Source organism: Malaclemys terrapin, chromosome 3 (assembly GCF_027887155.1).
Source record: "Malaclemys terrapin pileata isolate rMalTer1 chromosome 3, rMalTer1.hap1, whole genome shotgun sequence".
NCBI classification, from domain to species: Eukaryota; Metazoa; Chordata; order Testudines; family Emydidae; genus Malaclemys; species Malaclemys terrapin.
Window position 1 is genome coordinate 19335064 of NC_071507.1, and position 15443 is coordinate 19350506.

Genomic DNA, 15443 nt, shown 5'->3' on the forward strand with positions numbered 1-15443 from the left:
AACGTGAGGAGAGGAGAGACGATCGAGATGAGAGATGGCGGCAGGAAGACCAGAGGATGAAGGATGCAACGCTGGGGCTGCTCCGGCGTCTGGTGGAGGTTCAGGAACGGCTGCTGGAAAACAGACTGCCGCTTCAGCCCCTGTTCCACCCTCCCCCCTCCCCATGTTCCGTATCCTCCTCACTCAGACGTGTAAGAACGCGGGGGGGGAGGCTCCGTACACCTTCCCATTCCACCCCAGTAGACAGCCCAAGCAAAAGGCTGTCATTTTTTTAACCTTTTCTTTGTGGCTTTTTCCTTCCCAGCAATCCTCCTCCCAAATACCACCCGGGTTCCCTCCCTCTTTTTCTAATCTATTAATAAAGAATAAATGATTTTTAAATGATAGTGACTTTATTTGGTTTGAAAGAAAGCTGGGGGAAGGGGCAGGGTGGGTTCCTTACAGAAAATCAGTCAGTAAAGGGGGAGGGTTTTCATGAAGGAGAAACAAACAGATATTTCACACGGTAGCCTGGCCAGCCATGAAACTGGTTTTCAAAGCTTCTCTGATGCACAGCGCTTCATGGTGTGATCTTCTAATCGCCCTGGTGTCTGGCTGCGCGTAATCAGCAGCCAGGCGATTTGCCTCAGCCTCCCACCCCGCCATAAAGGTCTCCCCCTTACTTTCACAGAGATTGTGGAGCACACAGCAAGCAGAAATAACAATGGGGAGATTTCTTTGGCTGAGGTCAGAGCGAGTCAATAATGAACGCCAGCGACCTTTTAAACGGCCAAATGCACATTCTACCACCATTCTGCACTTGCTTAGCCTGTAGTTAAACAGCTCCTGACTCCTGTCCAGGCTGCCTGTGTATGGCTTCATAAGCCATGGCATTAAGGGGTAGGCTGGGTCCCCAAGAATAACTATGGGCATTTCAACATCCCCAACGGTTATTTTCTGGTCCGGAAAGTAAGTCCCTTGCTGCAGCCCTTTAAACAGAGTAGTGTTCCTGAAGACGCGAGCGTCATGAACCCTTCCCGCCCAGCCCGCGTTGATGTTGGTGAAACGTCCCTGGTGATCCACAAGTGCTTGCAGCACCATTGAAAAGTACCCCTTGCGGTTTATGTACTCGGTGGCTTGGTGCTCCGGTGCCAAGATAGGGATATGGGTTCCGTCTATTGCCCCACCACAGTTAGGGAATCCCATTGCAGCAAAACCATCCACTATAGCCTGCACATTTCCCAGAGTCACTAACTTTCGTAGCAGCACCTGAGTGATTGCTTTGGCTACTTGCATCACAGCAGCCCCCACCGTAGATTTGCCCACTCCAAATTGATTCCCGACTGACCGGTAGCTGTCTGGCGTTGCAAGCTTCCACAGGGCTATCGCCACGCGCTTCTCAACTGTGAGGGCTGCTCTCATCTTGGTATTCTGGCGTTTCAGGGCAGGAGACAGCAAGTCACAAAGTTCCATGAAAGTGCCCTTACGCATGCGAAAGTTCCGCAGCCACTGGGAATCGTCCCAGACCTGCAACACTATGCGGTCCCACCAGTCTGTGCTTGTTTCCCTTGCCCAGAATCGGCGTTCCATGGATAGAATCTGCCCCATTAACAACATGATCTCCAAAGCACCGGGGCCTGTGGTTTCACTGAATTCTGTGTCCGTGTCCGTGTCCATGTCCTCATCATGCTTGTCGCTGCGCTGCCGCCGCCGCTGCCTCCTCGCCTCGTTTTTCTGGTCCTGGCTGAGCATAAACTCCACGAGAACGCGCGAGGTGTTTGCAATATTCATGAGTGCTGTCTTGACCTCAGCGGGCTCCAGGCTTGCCGTGGTATGGAGTCTGCAGTGTTCACCCACCCAGGAAAAAAGGCGCGAAAATGGTTGTCTGCCGTCCGTTGCTTTCATGCAGGGAGGGAGGGAGGGAGGAAGTGAGGCTGTACCCAGAACCACCTGCGACGATGTTTTTTGTCCCATTAGGCACTGGGATCTTAACCCACAATCCCAATGGGCGCGGGAGACTGCGGGAACTATGGGATAGCTATGGAATTGCTACCCACAGTGCAACAGTGCAGAAATCGACGCTAGCCCCGGTACTTGGACGCACACCACCGAATTACTGTGCTAGTGTGGCCGCACTCATTTCGACTTTATACAACCTGTTTCTCAAATCCGAATTATCTAAATTCGGATTAATCCCGTAGTGTAGACATACCCTGAGTGACTTAAACCAATTAGTTCCCTAATATTGCCTAGAGGTAAAAGGCAATAAGATAAAAGGAATCAGTATTTCAGCTACAACTGTTTAAAGTCTGTCCAGTAAAGGCTGACTGCCCAAAACATTGATGTATTCCTTTTTGCCTTAAGCCATGTTCTAAAGAACTTGAAGATAATTCGCTTTGTGTGCATGTATACATGTGCCATTGAGCTTTTCTTAAGTTTAATTTTGTATCTGAAATATTGATGTCTCATAAGGTGTTCTGAATTAGAGGTTCACTAAAATGCTTACCAAATGGAACACTGCTTTATCATTTTTCATCCCTATGTGAAATATTAACATTCTCTTATAAGGCTGTCACTAAAGATGAGTTGATTTGTTTTAAATTGTTTATCCCTTGTTTTGAACAAAGGTCACTAACCAAGAGATACAAAACATATGTTTATATTTCTTAAAACAATAGAGCTACTGTCAAGTGCAGCTTCTTTGAATAGTGTCCCTTTGGGTGCTCCACTGTAGGTGTATTTATGCCCATTCACCTCTAATTGGAGGATCCTAATGGGAGCAGGAAAGAATCCACTGATTGTCCTTCTTGTGGGAACAAATGATGTGGCTAGATTCTCGCTGGAACGTATCAAGGGAGACTATGCCAGGCTGGGGAAACTCTTAAGGAAATCGAGGCTCAGGTGATCTTCAGTGGGATTCTGCCTGTTCCTAGAGAAGGGCAACAAAGGTGTGACAAGATTATGACAATCAACAGATGGCTCAGGCAGTGGTGCTATAAGGAGGGCTTTGGAATGTATGGCCACTGGGAGGCATTCATGGACAGAGGACTGTTCTCTCGGAATGGACTTCACCTGAGCAGGGAGGGAAATAGACTTCTAGGATGGAGTCTGGCACAACTGATTAAGAGAACTTTAAACTAGGAATTTGGGAGAGACGGTTGGAAGATGTCCAGGTAATCTCCACGCTGGATTTTAACATTGAGAGGAAAGCAAACGAAGTAAGAAAGGATACAGCCGTGGGTATGAGAATGGACATACGGAGGAAGGGTAGTGTAGATACCAGTCTAATAGGTGACACTGGTGGTAGAATGTCTGGGCCTAATTGGGTAAAGAATGTGAGCAAAGCCAAACAACAAAAATTAAGATGTTTGTACAGCAATGGTAGGAGCGTAGGTAACAAAATGGAGGAACTAGAGTTACTGGTGCAGGAAGTGAAACCAGATATTATAGGGATAACAGAAACATGGTGGAATAGTAGCCATGAGTGGAATACAGGTATTGAAGGATATGTGCTGTTTAGGAAAGACAGAAATAAAGGCAAAGGTGGTGGAGTAGCATTGTATATCAATGATGAGGTAGACGGCAAAGAAATAAGGGATGGAATGGATAAGACAGAGTATGTCTGGGCAAAAATCACATTGGGGAAGAAAGCTACTAGAGCCTCTCCTGAGATAGTGCTTGGGGTGAGCTATAGACCACCGGGATCTGATTTGGATATGGATAGAGACGTTTTTAATGAAGTAAATACTAATGGGAATTGTGTGATCATGGGAGACTTTAACTTCCCAGATATAGACTGGAGGACAAGTGCTAGTAATGATTTTCCTGGATGTGATAGCTGATGGATTCCTTCATCAAGTAGTTGCTGAACCAACAAGAGGGGATGCCATTTTAGATTTGGTTTTGGTGAGTAGTGAGGACCTCATAGAAGAAATGGTTGTAGGGGACAACCTTGGTTTGAGCGATCATGAGCTAATTCAGTTTAAATTAAATGGAAGGACAAACAAAAATAGATCTGTAACTAGGGTTTTTGATTTCAAAAGGGCTAACTTTAAAAAATTAAGGAAATTAGTTAGGGAAGTGGATTGGCCTGAAGAACTTGTGGATCTAAAAGTGGAGGAGGCCTGGAATTACTTCAAGTCAAAGTTGTAGAAACTATCAGAAGCCTGCATCCCAGAAAGGGGAAAAAATTCATAGGCAGGAATTGTAGACCAAGCTGGATGAGCAAGCATCTCAGAGAGGTGATTAAGAAAAAGCAGAAAGCCTACAAGGAGTGGAAGATGGGAGGGATTAGCAAGGAAAGCTACCTTATTGAGGTCATATAGGGATAAAGTGAGAAAGGCCAAAAGCCATGTAGAGTTGGACCTTGCATAGGGAATTAAAACCAATAGTAAAAGGTTCTATAGCCATATAAATAAGAAGAAAGCAAAGAAAGAAGAAGTGGGACTGCTAAACACTGAGGATGGAGTGGAGGTTAAGGATCATCTAGGCATGGCCCAATATCTAAACAAATACTTTGCCTCAGTCTTTAATGAGGCTAATGAGGATCTTAGGGATAATGGTAGGATGACAAATGGGAATGAGGATATGGAGGTAGATATTACCACATCTGAGGTAGAAGCCAAACTCGAACAGCTTAATGGGACTAAATCAGGGGGCCAAGATAATCTTCATCCAAGATTATTAAAGGAACTGGCCCATGAAATTGCAAGCCCATTAGCAAGCATTTTTAATGAATCTGTAAACTCAGGGATTGTACCGTATGACTGGAGAATTGCTAACATAATTCCTATTTTTAAGAAAGGGAAAAAAAGTGATCCGGGTAACTACAGGCCTGTCAGTTTGACATCTGTACTATGCAAGGTCTTGGAAAAAAATTTGAAGGAGAAAGTAGTTAAGGACATTGAAGTCAATGGTAATTGGGACAAAATACAACATGGTTTTACAAAAGGTAGATCATGCCAAACCAACCTGATCTCCTTTCAGAATGTAACAGATTTTTTAGACAAAGGAAATGCAGTGGATCTAATTTACCTCAATTTCAGTACGGCATTTGATACAGTTCCACATGGGGAATTATTAGCTAAATTGGAGAAGATAGGGATCACTATGAAAATTGAAAGGTGGATAAGGAACTGGTTAAAGGGGAGACTACAACGGGTCGTACTGAAAGGTGAACTGTCAGGCTGGAGGGAGGTTACTAGTGGAGTTCCTCAGGGATCGGTTTTGGGACCAATCTTATTTAATCTTTTTATTACTGACCTTGGCACAAAAAGTGGGAATGTGCTAATAAAGTTTGCGGATGACACAAAGCTGGGAGGTATTGCCAATACAGAGAATGACCGGGATATCATACAGGATGATCTGGGTGACCTTGTAAACTGGAGTAATAGTAATGGGATGAAATTTAATAGTGAAAAGTGCAAGGTCATGTATTTAGGGATTAATAACAAAAAATTTTGTTATAAGCTGGGGACGCATCAGTTGGAAGTAACAGAGGAGGAGAGGGACCTTGGTGTATTGGTTGATCACAGGATGACTATGAGTTGACGTTAGTTCCAGTGCAGAGGATAGAGTTCGTCAGAGCGGTGCTCGACTCCACCTGCGCCACAGCATTTCTGCCACAGGAAAGGATCCAAGCATTGGTGGACCTCATCGCGGGAGTCTCCGCATTCCCCCTGACCACCACCAGAGTTTGTCTGCGCCTGCTGGGACACATAGCAGCATGTATGGATGTCGTCCACTATGCCAGGCTACAAATGCAGCCCTTATAGCAGTGGCTGACAATGGTCTATTCCCAGTCCAGAGGTAACCTGGAAAAGTTGTTACCATCCCGCCGACAATACTTACCTTGCTGCAATGGTGGACCAACCCAATGTCAGCCCTGGAAGGAGTTATGTTCGACAGCCCTTGTCACTCCATCGAGTTGATATTGGATGCCTTGGACCTAGGCTGGGGAGCACATCTTGGCAACCTTCAGTCCCAGGGCATGTTATCCCCAGAGGAGATGATGTTGCACATAAACGTCAAAGAGCTCAGAGTGGTACGGTTGGCCTACGGAGTCTTTCTACCACACCTGGCGGGCAAGGGGGTGAGAGTGTTCACAGACAATACGGCCTCTATGTTCTACATCAACAGGCAAGGGAGAGCATGCTCAGTGGCTCTCTGTCAAGAGGCTGTCTGATTGTGGGATTTCTGCATCGAGCACGGGATCCACTTGGAGGCCTATCACCTCCCCGGTGTCAGGAACATGCTGGCAGATCACCTCAGCAGTTCCTTTTTCTCTCACCACGAGTGGTTGCTCCATCCGGAGGTAGCCTGGACTCTCTTCCAGAGGTCGGGAACTTCCCAAGTGGACCTGTTTGCCATCAGACAGAACAGGAAATGCCATCGCTTCTGTTCCCTGCAGGGTCTGGGCAAGTACTCCCTCTCCGATGCCTTCCTCCTGTCATAGTCGGGGGGATTGATGTACACGTTCCCGCCAATCCCGCTCATCAGCAGAGTCCTGTCAAAGATCAAGAGAGACGAGCCCCAAGTCATCATGATCACTCTGGCGTGGCCGCACCAACATTAGTTTGGCACACTGATGGACCTGGAAGTGGCCATTCCCTGGACCCTTCCCATCCAACCAGATCTGCTGTTGCAAGATCGCAGGCGTCTCTTACACCCCAGTCTCACCCCCTCCACCTCACGGGTGGATGCTGCGTGGTTGAACTCGGAAGAGCGGACCTGCTCTAGCGAGGTCCAGCTAATCCTTCTGGAAAGCAGGAAGCCTTCCACTAGAGCGACCTACCTGGCCAAGTGGATGAGGTTCTCCCACTAGGCATCTGAGCAGAATATTTCTCCATCGCGCTCCTGCTTACAATCTATCTTAGATTACCTGCTCCATTTTAAGAACCAGGGGCTGCCCCAGTCCTCTGTCAGGGTGTACCTTGTGGCTATCTCCGCTTCCCACTCTCCGATCCAAGGTCAGACTGTATTTTCACATGACATGTCAGTCCGATTTCTGAGAGGCCTCAAGAGGCTCTTTCCATCGGCCCAAGCCCCTGTCCCACAGTGGGACCTTAACTTGGTTCTTTCTAGGCTTACAGGCCTGCCTTTTGAGTCTATGGGCTCCTGCTCCCTCTCCCACCTGTCATGGAAGGTCGCTTTCCTTGTAGCTATAACATCCGCGAGTCGAGTGTCAGAGATTAAAGCTCTGACATCGGAACCGCCGTATACAGTGTTCTATAAGGGCAAAATTCAACTGCGACCCCACCCGGCCTTTCTGCCGAAGGTGGTGTCTTCCTTCCATGTTAACCTGGACATCTTCTTCCCGGTGTTTTATCCCAAGCCGCACACCGCTAGTGAGGAAAGGAGGCTGGACGTCGGACGTGCCCTTGCATTTTATCTAAAGTGTACCAAGCCCTTTCACAGGTCGACCCAGCTCTTCATCGTGACAGCGGAGAGGATGAAGGACCTTCCAGTGTCCTCACAGAGAATTTCCAACTTAATCACCTCCTGCATCTGGACCTGTTACGAGCTGGCACAGGTCCTGCCGCCACTGATTGTGACTGAGCTCAGGCGTCCTCGGCAGACTTCGTGGCGCACGTTCCTATCCAGGACATTTGCAGACCCGTGACGTGGTCTTCAGTTCACACGTTCATGGCGCACTACGCCATCATTCAGCAAGCCAGATGATGCTGGGTTCGGCAGAGCTGTGTTGCAGTCTACACGTCCGTGAACTCCTACCCGCCTCAGTTGGCACTGCTTGGGAGTCACCTAATATGGAATGGACATGAGCAAGCACTCGAAGAAGAAAAGACAGTTACCCTTTCCATAACTGGTGTTCTTCGAGATGTGTTGCTCATGTCCATTCCATGACCAGCCCTCCTTTCTGGGAAGAAGGAACTGAGGGTGGGGGGAGCCGGCAGCACCCCTTATAACATGGCATGTGCGTGCCGCTCCAGGGGGCGCCAAAGCCAGTCCCCTATGGTTACCACTGAGAGAAAAACTTCTGGCACCGGTGCATGTGGTGAGAATGCACACTCATATGGAATGGACATGAGCAACACATCTCAAAGAACACCATTTACGGAAAAGGTAACTGTCTTTTCCTGAGAGGCCGTGAGTAACTTTGAAAAGCTTTAATTGAAGATCTTTCTGAGACCATCAGTGCGTGATCGAATTTCCTCACATTATTTGTGCTTACTTCTGCTATTACTGAAATACTTAGTTTGGCTGTTACTACTCGCCGTGCTTTTTTGAGACACGTTTGCATACAGTATCTAGTGCCACAGCAACTGATTTGAGGTGCCACCACTCTGGCACTGCTGCTTCAGAGGTAGCGAATGCAGTTGTTACGCAGTCCAGTTTGGGTCATTCTGCATAGTGAAGTCCTATCGGTTAATACTTTAAGTCCCTCTTACATTAAAAATAAGTCTGAGTTTTTTATGGCATGTACAGCTACAAGAAATACAATTCAAGTAACATGTCCCTTGTCAGCTGTAGCAGGGGTGTGTGTGTGTGTACACAGGCAGGTGGCAGCTGAACATGAATATCTGGCAGGGTGATGGTATAGCTCAGTTATTTTAGAGAGTCTACTTATTAAAGATGCAAGGCACTTTCAGTGAGAGTAAACTCACATTTTGTTTCTTTGTGCTCAGATGTCTCTTTCTTCCTGTTGATTTTAGGTAACTTAGATTAATTAAAGTGTTCTTAATTGTTGTTAGAGACTAGGTGGGTGAGATAATACATTTTATTGGATTAACTGCTGTTGCTGTGAAGCTTGAAAGCTTGTCCCTTGCACCTGCTAATTGGTCCAATAAAAGATATTACCTCACTTGGCTTGTGTCTCTCATACCCTGGGACCAACACAGCTGCAATACTACAAACAGCAATGGTTAATATTTGCTGACTCTTTCTAAAAATGCCCTATCTGCTGGTTCCAGTGGTTGCTCCCAAAGGCTTGTAAAAGGCTAGGATCAGCAAGTTCACATTTGAGACAGTCCTAGTCAGCTGTGAATACTGTATCTTGCAGGCAGATAGGATTCCATTAACCTTTAGTATATGCTGCGTGGCACAGCTGCAGGGTTCGGCAGAGTAGAGCTGATATTTCCATATAAATATATTTCAACTCTGGCAACCAAGAGGAGAAGGGTACTGACTAGATGACATTTGACATGTTTAGTTCTTAGTCATTATCCTAATTGCCACCAGAGGGACTGCTAATTGCTTAGTGCCTATAGACAATAAGAGGCCAGGGTTTGAAACATTATCTAAGGGTAGAACCGTGAGGATAAGAGCAAAGGGGATCAATAAAGCTTCATGTAGTCACTGATTCTGTTCTTATCACTGTGTTGCAAATTTGTGCCTGTCCATTCTACAGCTACCCAGATGAGTGGTCTGCTTTGGCTCTCAGCTATATGGAATCCTCTTACGAACAGCTTTCCTATCTCTAGCAAGCAAATTATCTAGTTCCCAAGAATAGCTTTTTTAAAGAGGATGTGCTGCATCCTCTTGGAGCTTCTTTTGTGTAAACACATTTTAAATAAAAGAGCCTCATGGTCATCTTGATAAATGTGGTGCCACTACAAGAGACTGTTTTGTCAGAACTGCTTGCTTAATAAGCTGCCTTAAGAGCCATGGGCTTGAGTAAACTTTGTCAGGAACAATAAAAACACCTACGCTGTTCTTTGCTGGAGTCTGAAAACCAAACAAGAAAAATGCGGCTTCTTTTTTTTTTACCATTTTAACTGTTTGTAGGACAGTGGCACCATATCAACAGGCTGATGAAAATAGCCAGCAGCTCCACACAACAGTTCACTTAAAATAAAGATGATACAAGCAGTGCTCTGGAAGTGAAGGGGGATTTTTTTTAAAGGTTCTGGGCTTACTGGACTCAAGAGGGCCAATCTGCCATCTTTACTCGGATTGAGCAATACACTACTCTGCAAAGATCCCATATGTTTCAGTGGGACTACTTGATGAGTAAAGTGCTATTCAACAGGTTTAAGAGGTCCAGAATGTGGTCCATAGTAGGTCCAATATCATATAATCATCAACCTGTATTTTCGTTCTTGCCAAATACTCTTGAAGCAGGTAGTGGTTTTTTTTCTTAACTGGGCGGGGTTGGGGGGATTAATAGACAATTGTGGGAGACTTTTCAGAAGTGCTTGAGCACCTGCAGCTGTTATTAAAATAATTGGAAGCTGCAGGTACTTGGTACTTATGAAAATCACTCTCATATGAGAAGATTCGATCGTTTCAAAGAGAGGGACAATATATTCTTTTCTTCAGTTTTCTTTTTTCTTCTTCTCCACCCTCCCCTTTGTTCAATCCTGTATGTCTCCTTATTTCCAATTTTTCCTTCCTTTGTCTTGCAACTTTACTGTATTTTTACACCTTCTCTAATTGTTTGGTTTGAAAAGGTGGGGATTTTGTTTTTACCATATTTAGGACACCTGCCATTTCTCTGTTCCTTAATGAATCTGCTGTTCCATACGCCGTCAGTGACTTTTGTAACAAACAATACCATTTTCAGCAGTGAAGTTAGTGGTGTTGGGTGGAAATGATTAGTTGATCCTTTTAGAGCTGATGGTAGGTGGTAAAACAGCAAGCAAGATGGTAGATTACAGCCCAGATTGGCAAAGTTGGCAATTCCTTTCTAGGCACGTGCATCATAACTGGATTGTCCAAAGCAAGTAGTTAGATCCAGAGGACTGTGGACTAGGTTTTCTTGGATTGTACTCTTGTCTCCTCCACAGATTGCTTTGTGTCTTCCAGCAAATCTTTTAACTTCCCTGTGCCATCGTTCACCCATCTAAAAAATTGAAGTAATATTTTATAGTGGTGGTTGTGACATTCCCCAGGGTGCAACTTGAACTGCTGTGTCCCCTTATCTCTCTAGACTGGGATGCCTTTTACACTGCTTTGCTAGTGAACAGCAAACCCTCTAGGCTCTGTTCATTCACAGCCACCAGCATGTTAAAACACTCCCAGCTGAATGCATGAATGCTATGCCCAGCCATCCATGAATAGATACGGGGCAACACCCACATATCCCTCAATCCCAGCCTTGCCCCCAAGAAATGTGCGTCTTGTTCAGTAGCCCACTGGACTGTACAAGCTCATAAATTAGTCTGTCATTCCAACAAAGGGTAATGAATAGGCACCAGCCCTATTGACCTGAGTAGAGATTTCCCGAACACTTCAATCAAACATGCGGGTTTAGATAAAACAGTAAAACAAGTTGATTAACTAGAGAAAGATTTAAAGTGATTATAAGTGATAAGGTATATGAGTTAGAATTGGTTACAAAAGAAATAAAAGGATAAACACACAAGCTAATTCCTAAACTTTACCAAGGCCAATAAGTTTAAAAGCAAAAAGATTTCTCTCACCCAGAAGCTTTCAGCAGACCATACTAGCTGGAAAAACCTCCAGGCCAGGACCACTTCCCCAGTTCAATGATGCACCTTTGTCTTTCAAGCAATCTTGCTGCCGTGAGTAGAGATGGGGAAAGAGAGGTATCTAGAGGCATTTTTCCCACTTCTTTTATGCTAACCCTTTGTACTGGAAAAGTCTTTCCTGGATCATGGGGTTAGGCAGTTCCATGGCATATCTGAGCTGCCAGCTGTCCTTAAGATGAATTGTAAATTTCTTGTTTACAACTGCTGGTGAATCTCTGATCTTAGCACCGAGCTTTTAGCACTTAGCTGGCCTGCCAGTGTGCCTTTGTCTTTGAGAAAATGGTCTGAGGGTGTTACCCAGAACTACAGCATATTTCAGTAACACTCATATAGCAAGATCTTGTAACTCCATATACAGTGTTGATACACACATTTTAGCAGGACAGTTATGTTCAGTGGATTATGAGTTTTCAAATGATACCTCACAAGGCATACTTTGTACAAAATATATCATAATCATATAAATTGGTAAACATGGGGTACATGATGTCAGATGGGGTACAATGTGTCACAGTGATGAGAAGCTTACTTAATATTTATAAATGCTTTGGTATCCTTGGGTGCAAAGTGCTATAAATATAACTAAGTGCAAAGTATTCTATTAATAGAACGGCTTAATAATCCCATAAATAGTTTTGTAATAGTTGTAATAATTTCTGGTAAAAAAAAATGAAATTGCTGTAACTCTTGAGCTAACGGCATTATAATAAGCACCTCGTAGATCTAGATTTTTCCACAGTGCTTGAAGTCTATACTTTAATCTCTCTACATTTTGGATTGTACTCTTGTCTTGTACAGGAAAAAGTGTTTTGGAGGAGGACAGCGATAATGATGGTGAACCGAATGAATATGACCTGAATGACAGCTTTCTAGATGATGAGGAGAAAGAGGAGTATGACCCTACTGATGAAGATTCCGATTGGGAGCCAGATCCTGAAGACAAAGATAACGAAGATGTTGAAACACTTTTGAAAGAAGCACAAAAATTTATTAAAACCAAAAAGTAGTTTTGTCCAAAATGATGTGAAGTACTGACAACGTACCTGTTTACAGGATTGGTGGGGGTTTGGGGAATGACTTTGAAAGCCAACTTTACCCATGCTTGAGACACTACAAACAAGGATTAGGAAAAAATGAGCAACAGCTTCCTTTTCTTTTGATACACATTGTTTTGTCTTCCCGATTTTTTAGCTGATGACGTCAAATCATAAAGTCTGGGATTATATTGTGGTTTAATTGAAGATTTTTTTAAAAAAAGTCTCTTTTCTGAGGCTTTTCCAACTTCTTCACAGCTCATATTGTCAGAGGAAGGATTAATGGATTGGAATGTAGCTATTAACATTCCTCATGAATATCTTTCTATGCTTGCAAAAAAATAAGGATTGTAGACCTACCTTAGGGAGGTGTATAGTTTTGCTAAGGTGTAATATATTCCATGCTAAATAAAGCAAAAGTAACATTGCACAACTTTTTTTTTATGGCAGATCAAATCATTCTCAGTTCAGTAGGGAGTCTTTGTTTAACCAGTTATTTTGATTAGTTTGTTATTCAGCTATCCTACACTATCATATTAAGTTTTAACAGGCTGTTAATAGTGGATGTCTTCACCTTATAATTGCACTTATGTCTTTGACATTCCTGGTGTAAATTGCTAATTTTGAAAACTGTCTAAATAACTTGGGGAAAACACATTTTTTAAAATATATGCTACATTTCAAATTATGTCCCCAAATCAATTCTAGTACATCTTTTTTTCCAGTCAAAGTACATTGATGATACTTTCAATTTATGTTGAAATTGAAACCTTAATGGCTGGTTCTACAAACTGATTTTAAATTATGCTGAGCTTATTTAAGTGAAGCTTGTAGTTTGTTTGCCTAATGCTTCCCATTAAGGCCCTGTTTTCAATTGGCTTTTAACTTTCCCTAACTTTTAACCTTTTCAGACTGAATGTTTTTGGAAAGTTTCAGCAAAAAATGGTTTAGCTGTTACTGAATACAAGGTTAGAAGAAAACGCATTGTTTTGCCTGGATTTAAAAAATATCTTAAAACCATTTTGTTGAGAAGATCTAGCACATCCATGCTTTGGAGCAGGGATTTGTAATTTAGCAGAGGGGGGTCTCCCTGGTTTCAGGGATATGCCTTTTGCTGTCCCTGTGAAAATCTGCCCAGATTTAGTAAAGAACCTCCAAACATCACACTTTGCACATGCTCACTAGAAGCTCGTTAGAGTTCGGCAGCTGACTTCTCTGAAGATTGCGTCTGTACTGAGTATGCTCCATCCCCTCGCAGCTCCTGCATTTGATCAGCACCATCACCGCAGAATGACTGAGCATGCTCTTCTCCAGGGGCCCGGTAGCACTTTCTCTGCAGTTTTTTCCCTCAGAGGCCATGGGTCACTGTGGTGCTGGGTACAGGAACTGAGAGCAGTGATCTTCCTGGTGATGCCTAGGCAGTGAGGAGGAGGAGGAGGAAGGGACTTGATTGGAATTCTGAGGGGTGAGGCGCAAAGGGCGTTGGGGGGCAGCATTGTGGAGGTCAACATGGTTCCACATGTTAGGATTGTTTTTTGTTTCCTTTTTTTTAAAAATGAAGCTATGACAGAGGAAAAAATAGCATGTGATCATGTAATTAAAGATTGTATCATCGCATGTATGCACAAGGAGACTGAATTAAGGTGTTGTGGGCATTCTTTATGCAGGCATTTACTAACTTTTGAAGGCTTGATTTTGCAAATATAACATTCTTGTAACATCAGGGAGTTTTGTATGTAATAGTACGTATACTAGCTTGTATCTCCCTGTCTGCAAAGGCACTAACGGTTGTCAGAAATGTTCTCAGGCATTAAGATTTGTAATTTGACAATTATTTAATTTTTTGAAAGGGCTTCAGAGAAGGAGTTCAAATAACCTGCTAGTGTCTAAATCTGTATTGAGCTGTATTTGGGAGCAATATAATATTTTCAAAAATTGTGCATCAGAAATCTGGCTCAGACTTTTGAAGTATGAATGATCACTCATGATCTTGTTCTGCATGTTGAGAATATGGGAATAATTTGTTTACTGTCAGAGTTGTTTCACTTGAACATAATTCTAGTCAGAGATGAGTTTTATCTGATTTCATATGTGACCTTAGCAACCTCCAGCAAGCAGAAACATTCTGTTCAGTAGTGTCACAATATGAATGTCCATCTAAGCTGCTCCAAAGAGTTGAATTAGAATGTTCTATTAAAATAAAAGTAGCGATTTTCATCTGTGGAGGTTATCAAGGTCATACATATAATCACAAAAACAAATCACACGTAGCTTTACATAATATATTAGTTTTTGTTATTAAATATAATCCTCCCAGGATTGAAATAAAAATTATATGGAGAGGGTAACTGACCAACTGTCATCAAGAGCCCGCCACAGTTGTTATAATAGTATACTCCAATATTGTCTGCTTGAGTCAAGCCTAAGTTCCGATATTTTTCCTTTCTGTCTCCCCCTCTCAAAAGCAACGTAACTTTTCCATGCTTCCAGTCTGAAATGTGATGGATTTGTTGACTTCAAAGTGTCCAAAAATCAGTCCGATACTTTCTTCCCAAAATTTCTGAGGTGTAAATGAGATTCCCCAAAGTATTTTTATTCCTTTTTCCCCCAAGCTTCCCACACATTGCCTGCTAGTGAGCCAGATCTGGCCAGTAAGGTGGAGGCCTTCCCAGGCTAATAACTGTTGGTCACTGTTCACCTAGACCACATTAGACTGGCCAGCTAGGGGTCAGTTGCTCTTTATCTCATTACCATCCCCTGAGTGCCCTCCTATTATTTCAGATTTAAAATCACTGGCAGAAGTTGAGTGCTTGTGCAGTGGTGGGAGCCAAACTCAAAGTTTGTATCTAATTTCCTGACTCTCATCTTAATTTTTTTTAGACTTTTTTTTTGGTGGGGGGAAGCCTGGGAGGAAAGTGGGAGAATGTTCTGAAAACATAAGTCATTTAATTTCCAGAGTAAATATATGTAGCTAACATGC

The 15443-nt window shown here is 43.5% G+C and overlaps 1 protein-coding gene across 2 annotated transcripts in view; it reads left to right on the forward strand.

The window, feature by feature from the left end:
* The window catches only part of APLF (aprataxin and PNKP like factor), a 103769-nt gene extending 89366 nt beyond the window's left edge, over nucleotides 1-14403 (forward strand). Inside the window, exon 12 of one of the 2 annotated variants that reach the window (XR_008444484.1) lies at nucleotides 12228-12273. Coding sequence is in view for 1 of the 2 variants with exons in the window: in XM_054023854.1 (XP_053879829.1) it covers nucleotides 12228-12436 (209 nt within the window). In the remaining variant the exon portion in view is untranslated. Of the gene's footprint in view, nucleotides 1-12227 lie in introns of both variants that reach the window. The other variant, XM_054023854.1, reaches the window with a different exon arrangement.
* Nucleotides 14404-15443: the final 1040 nt, after the last annotated feature.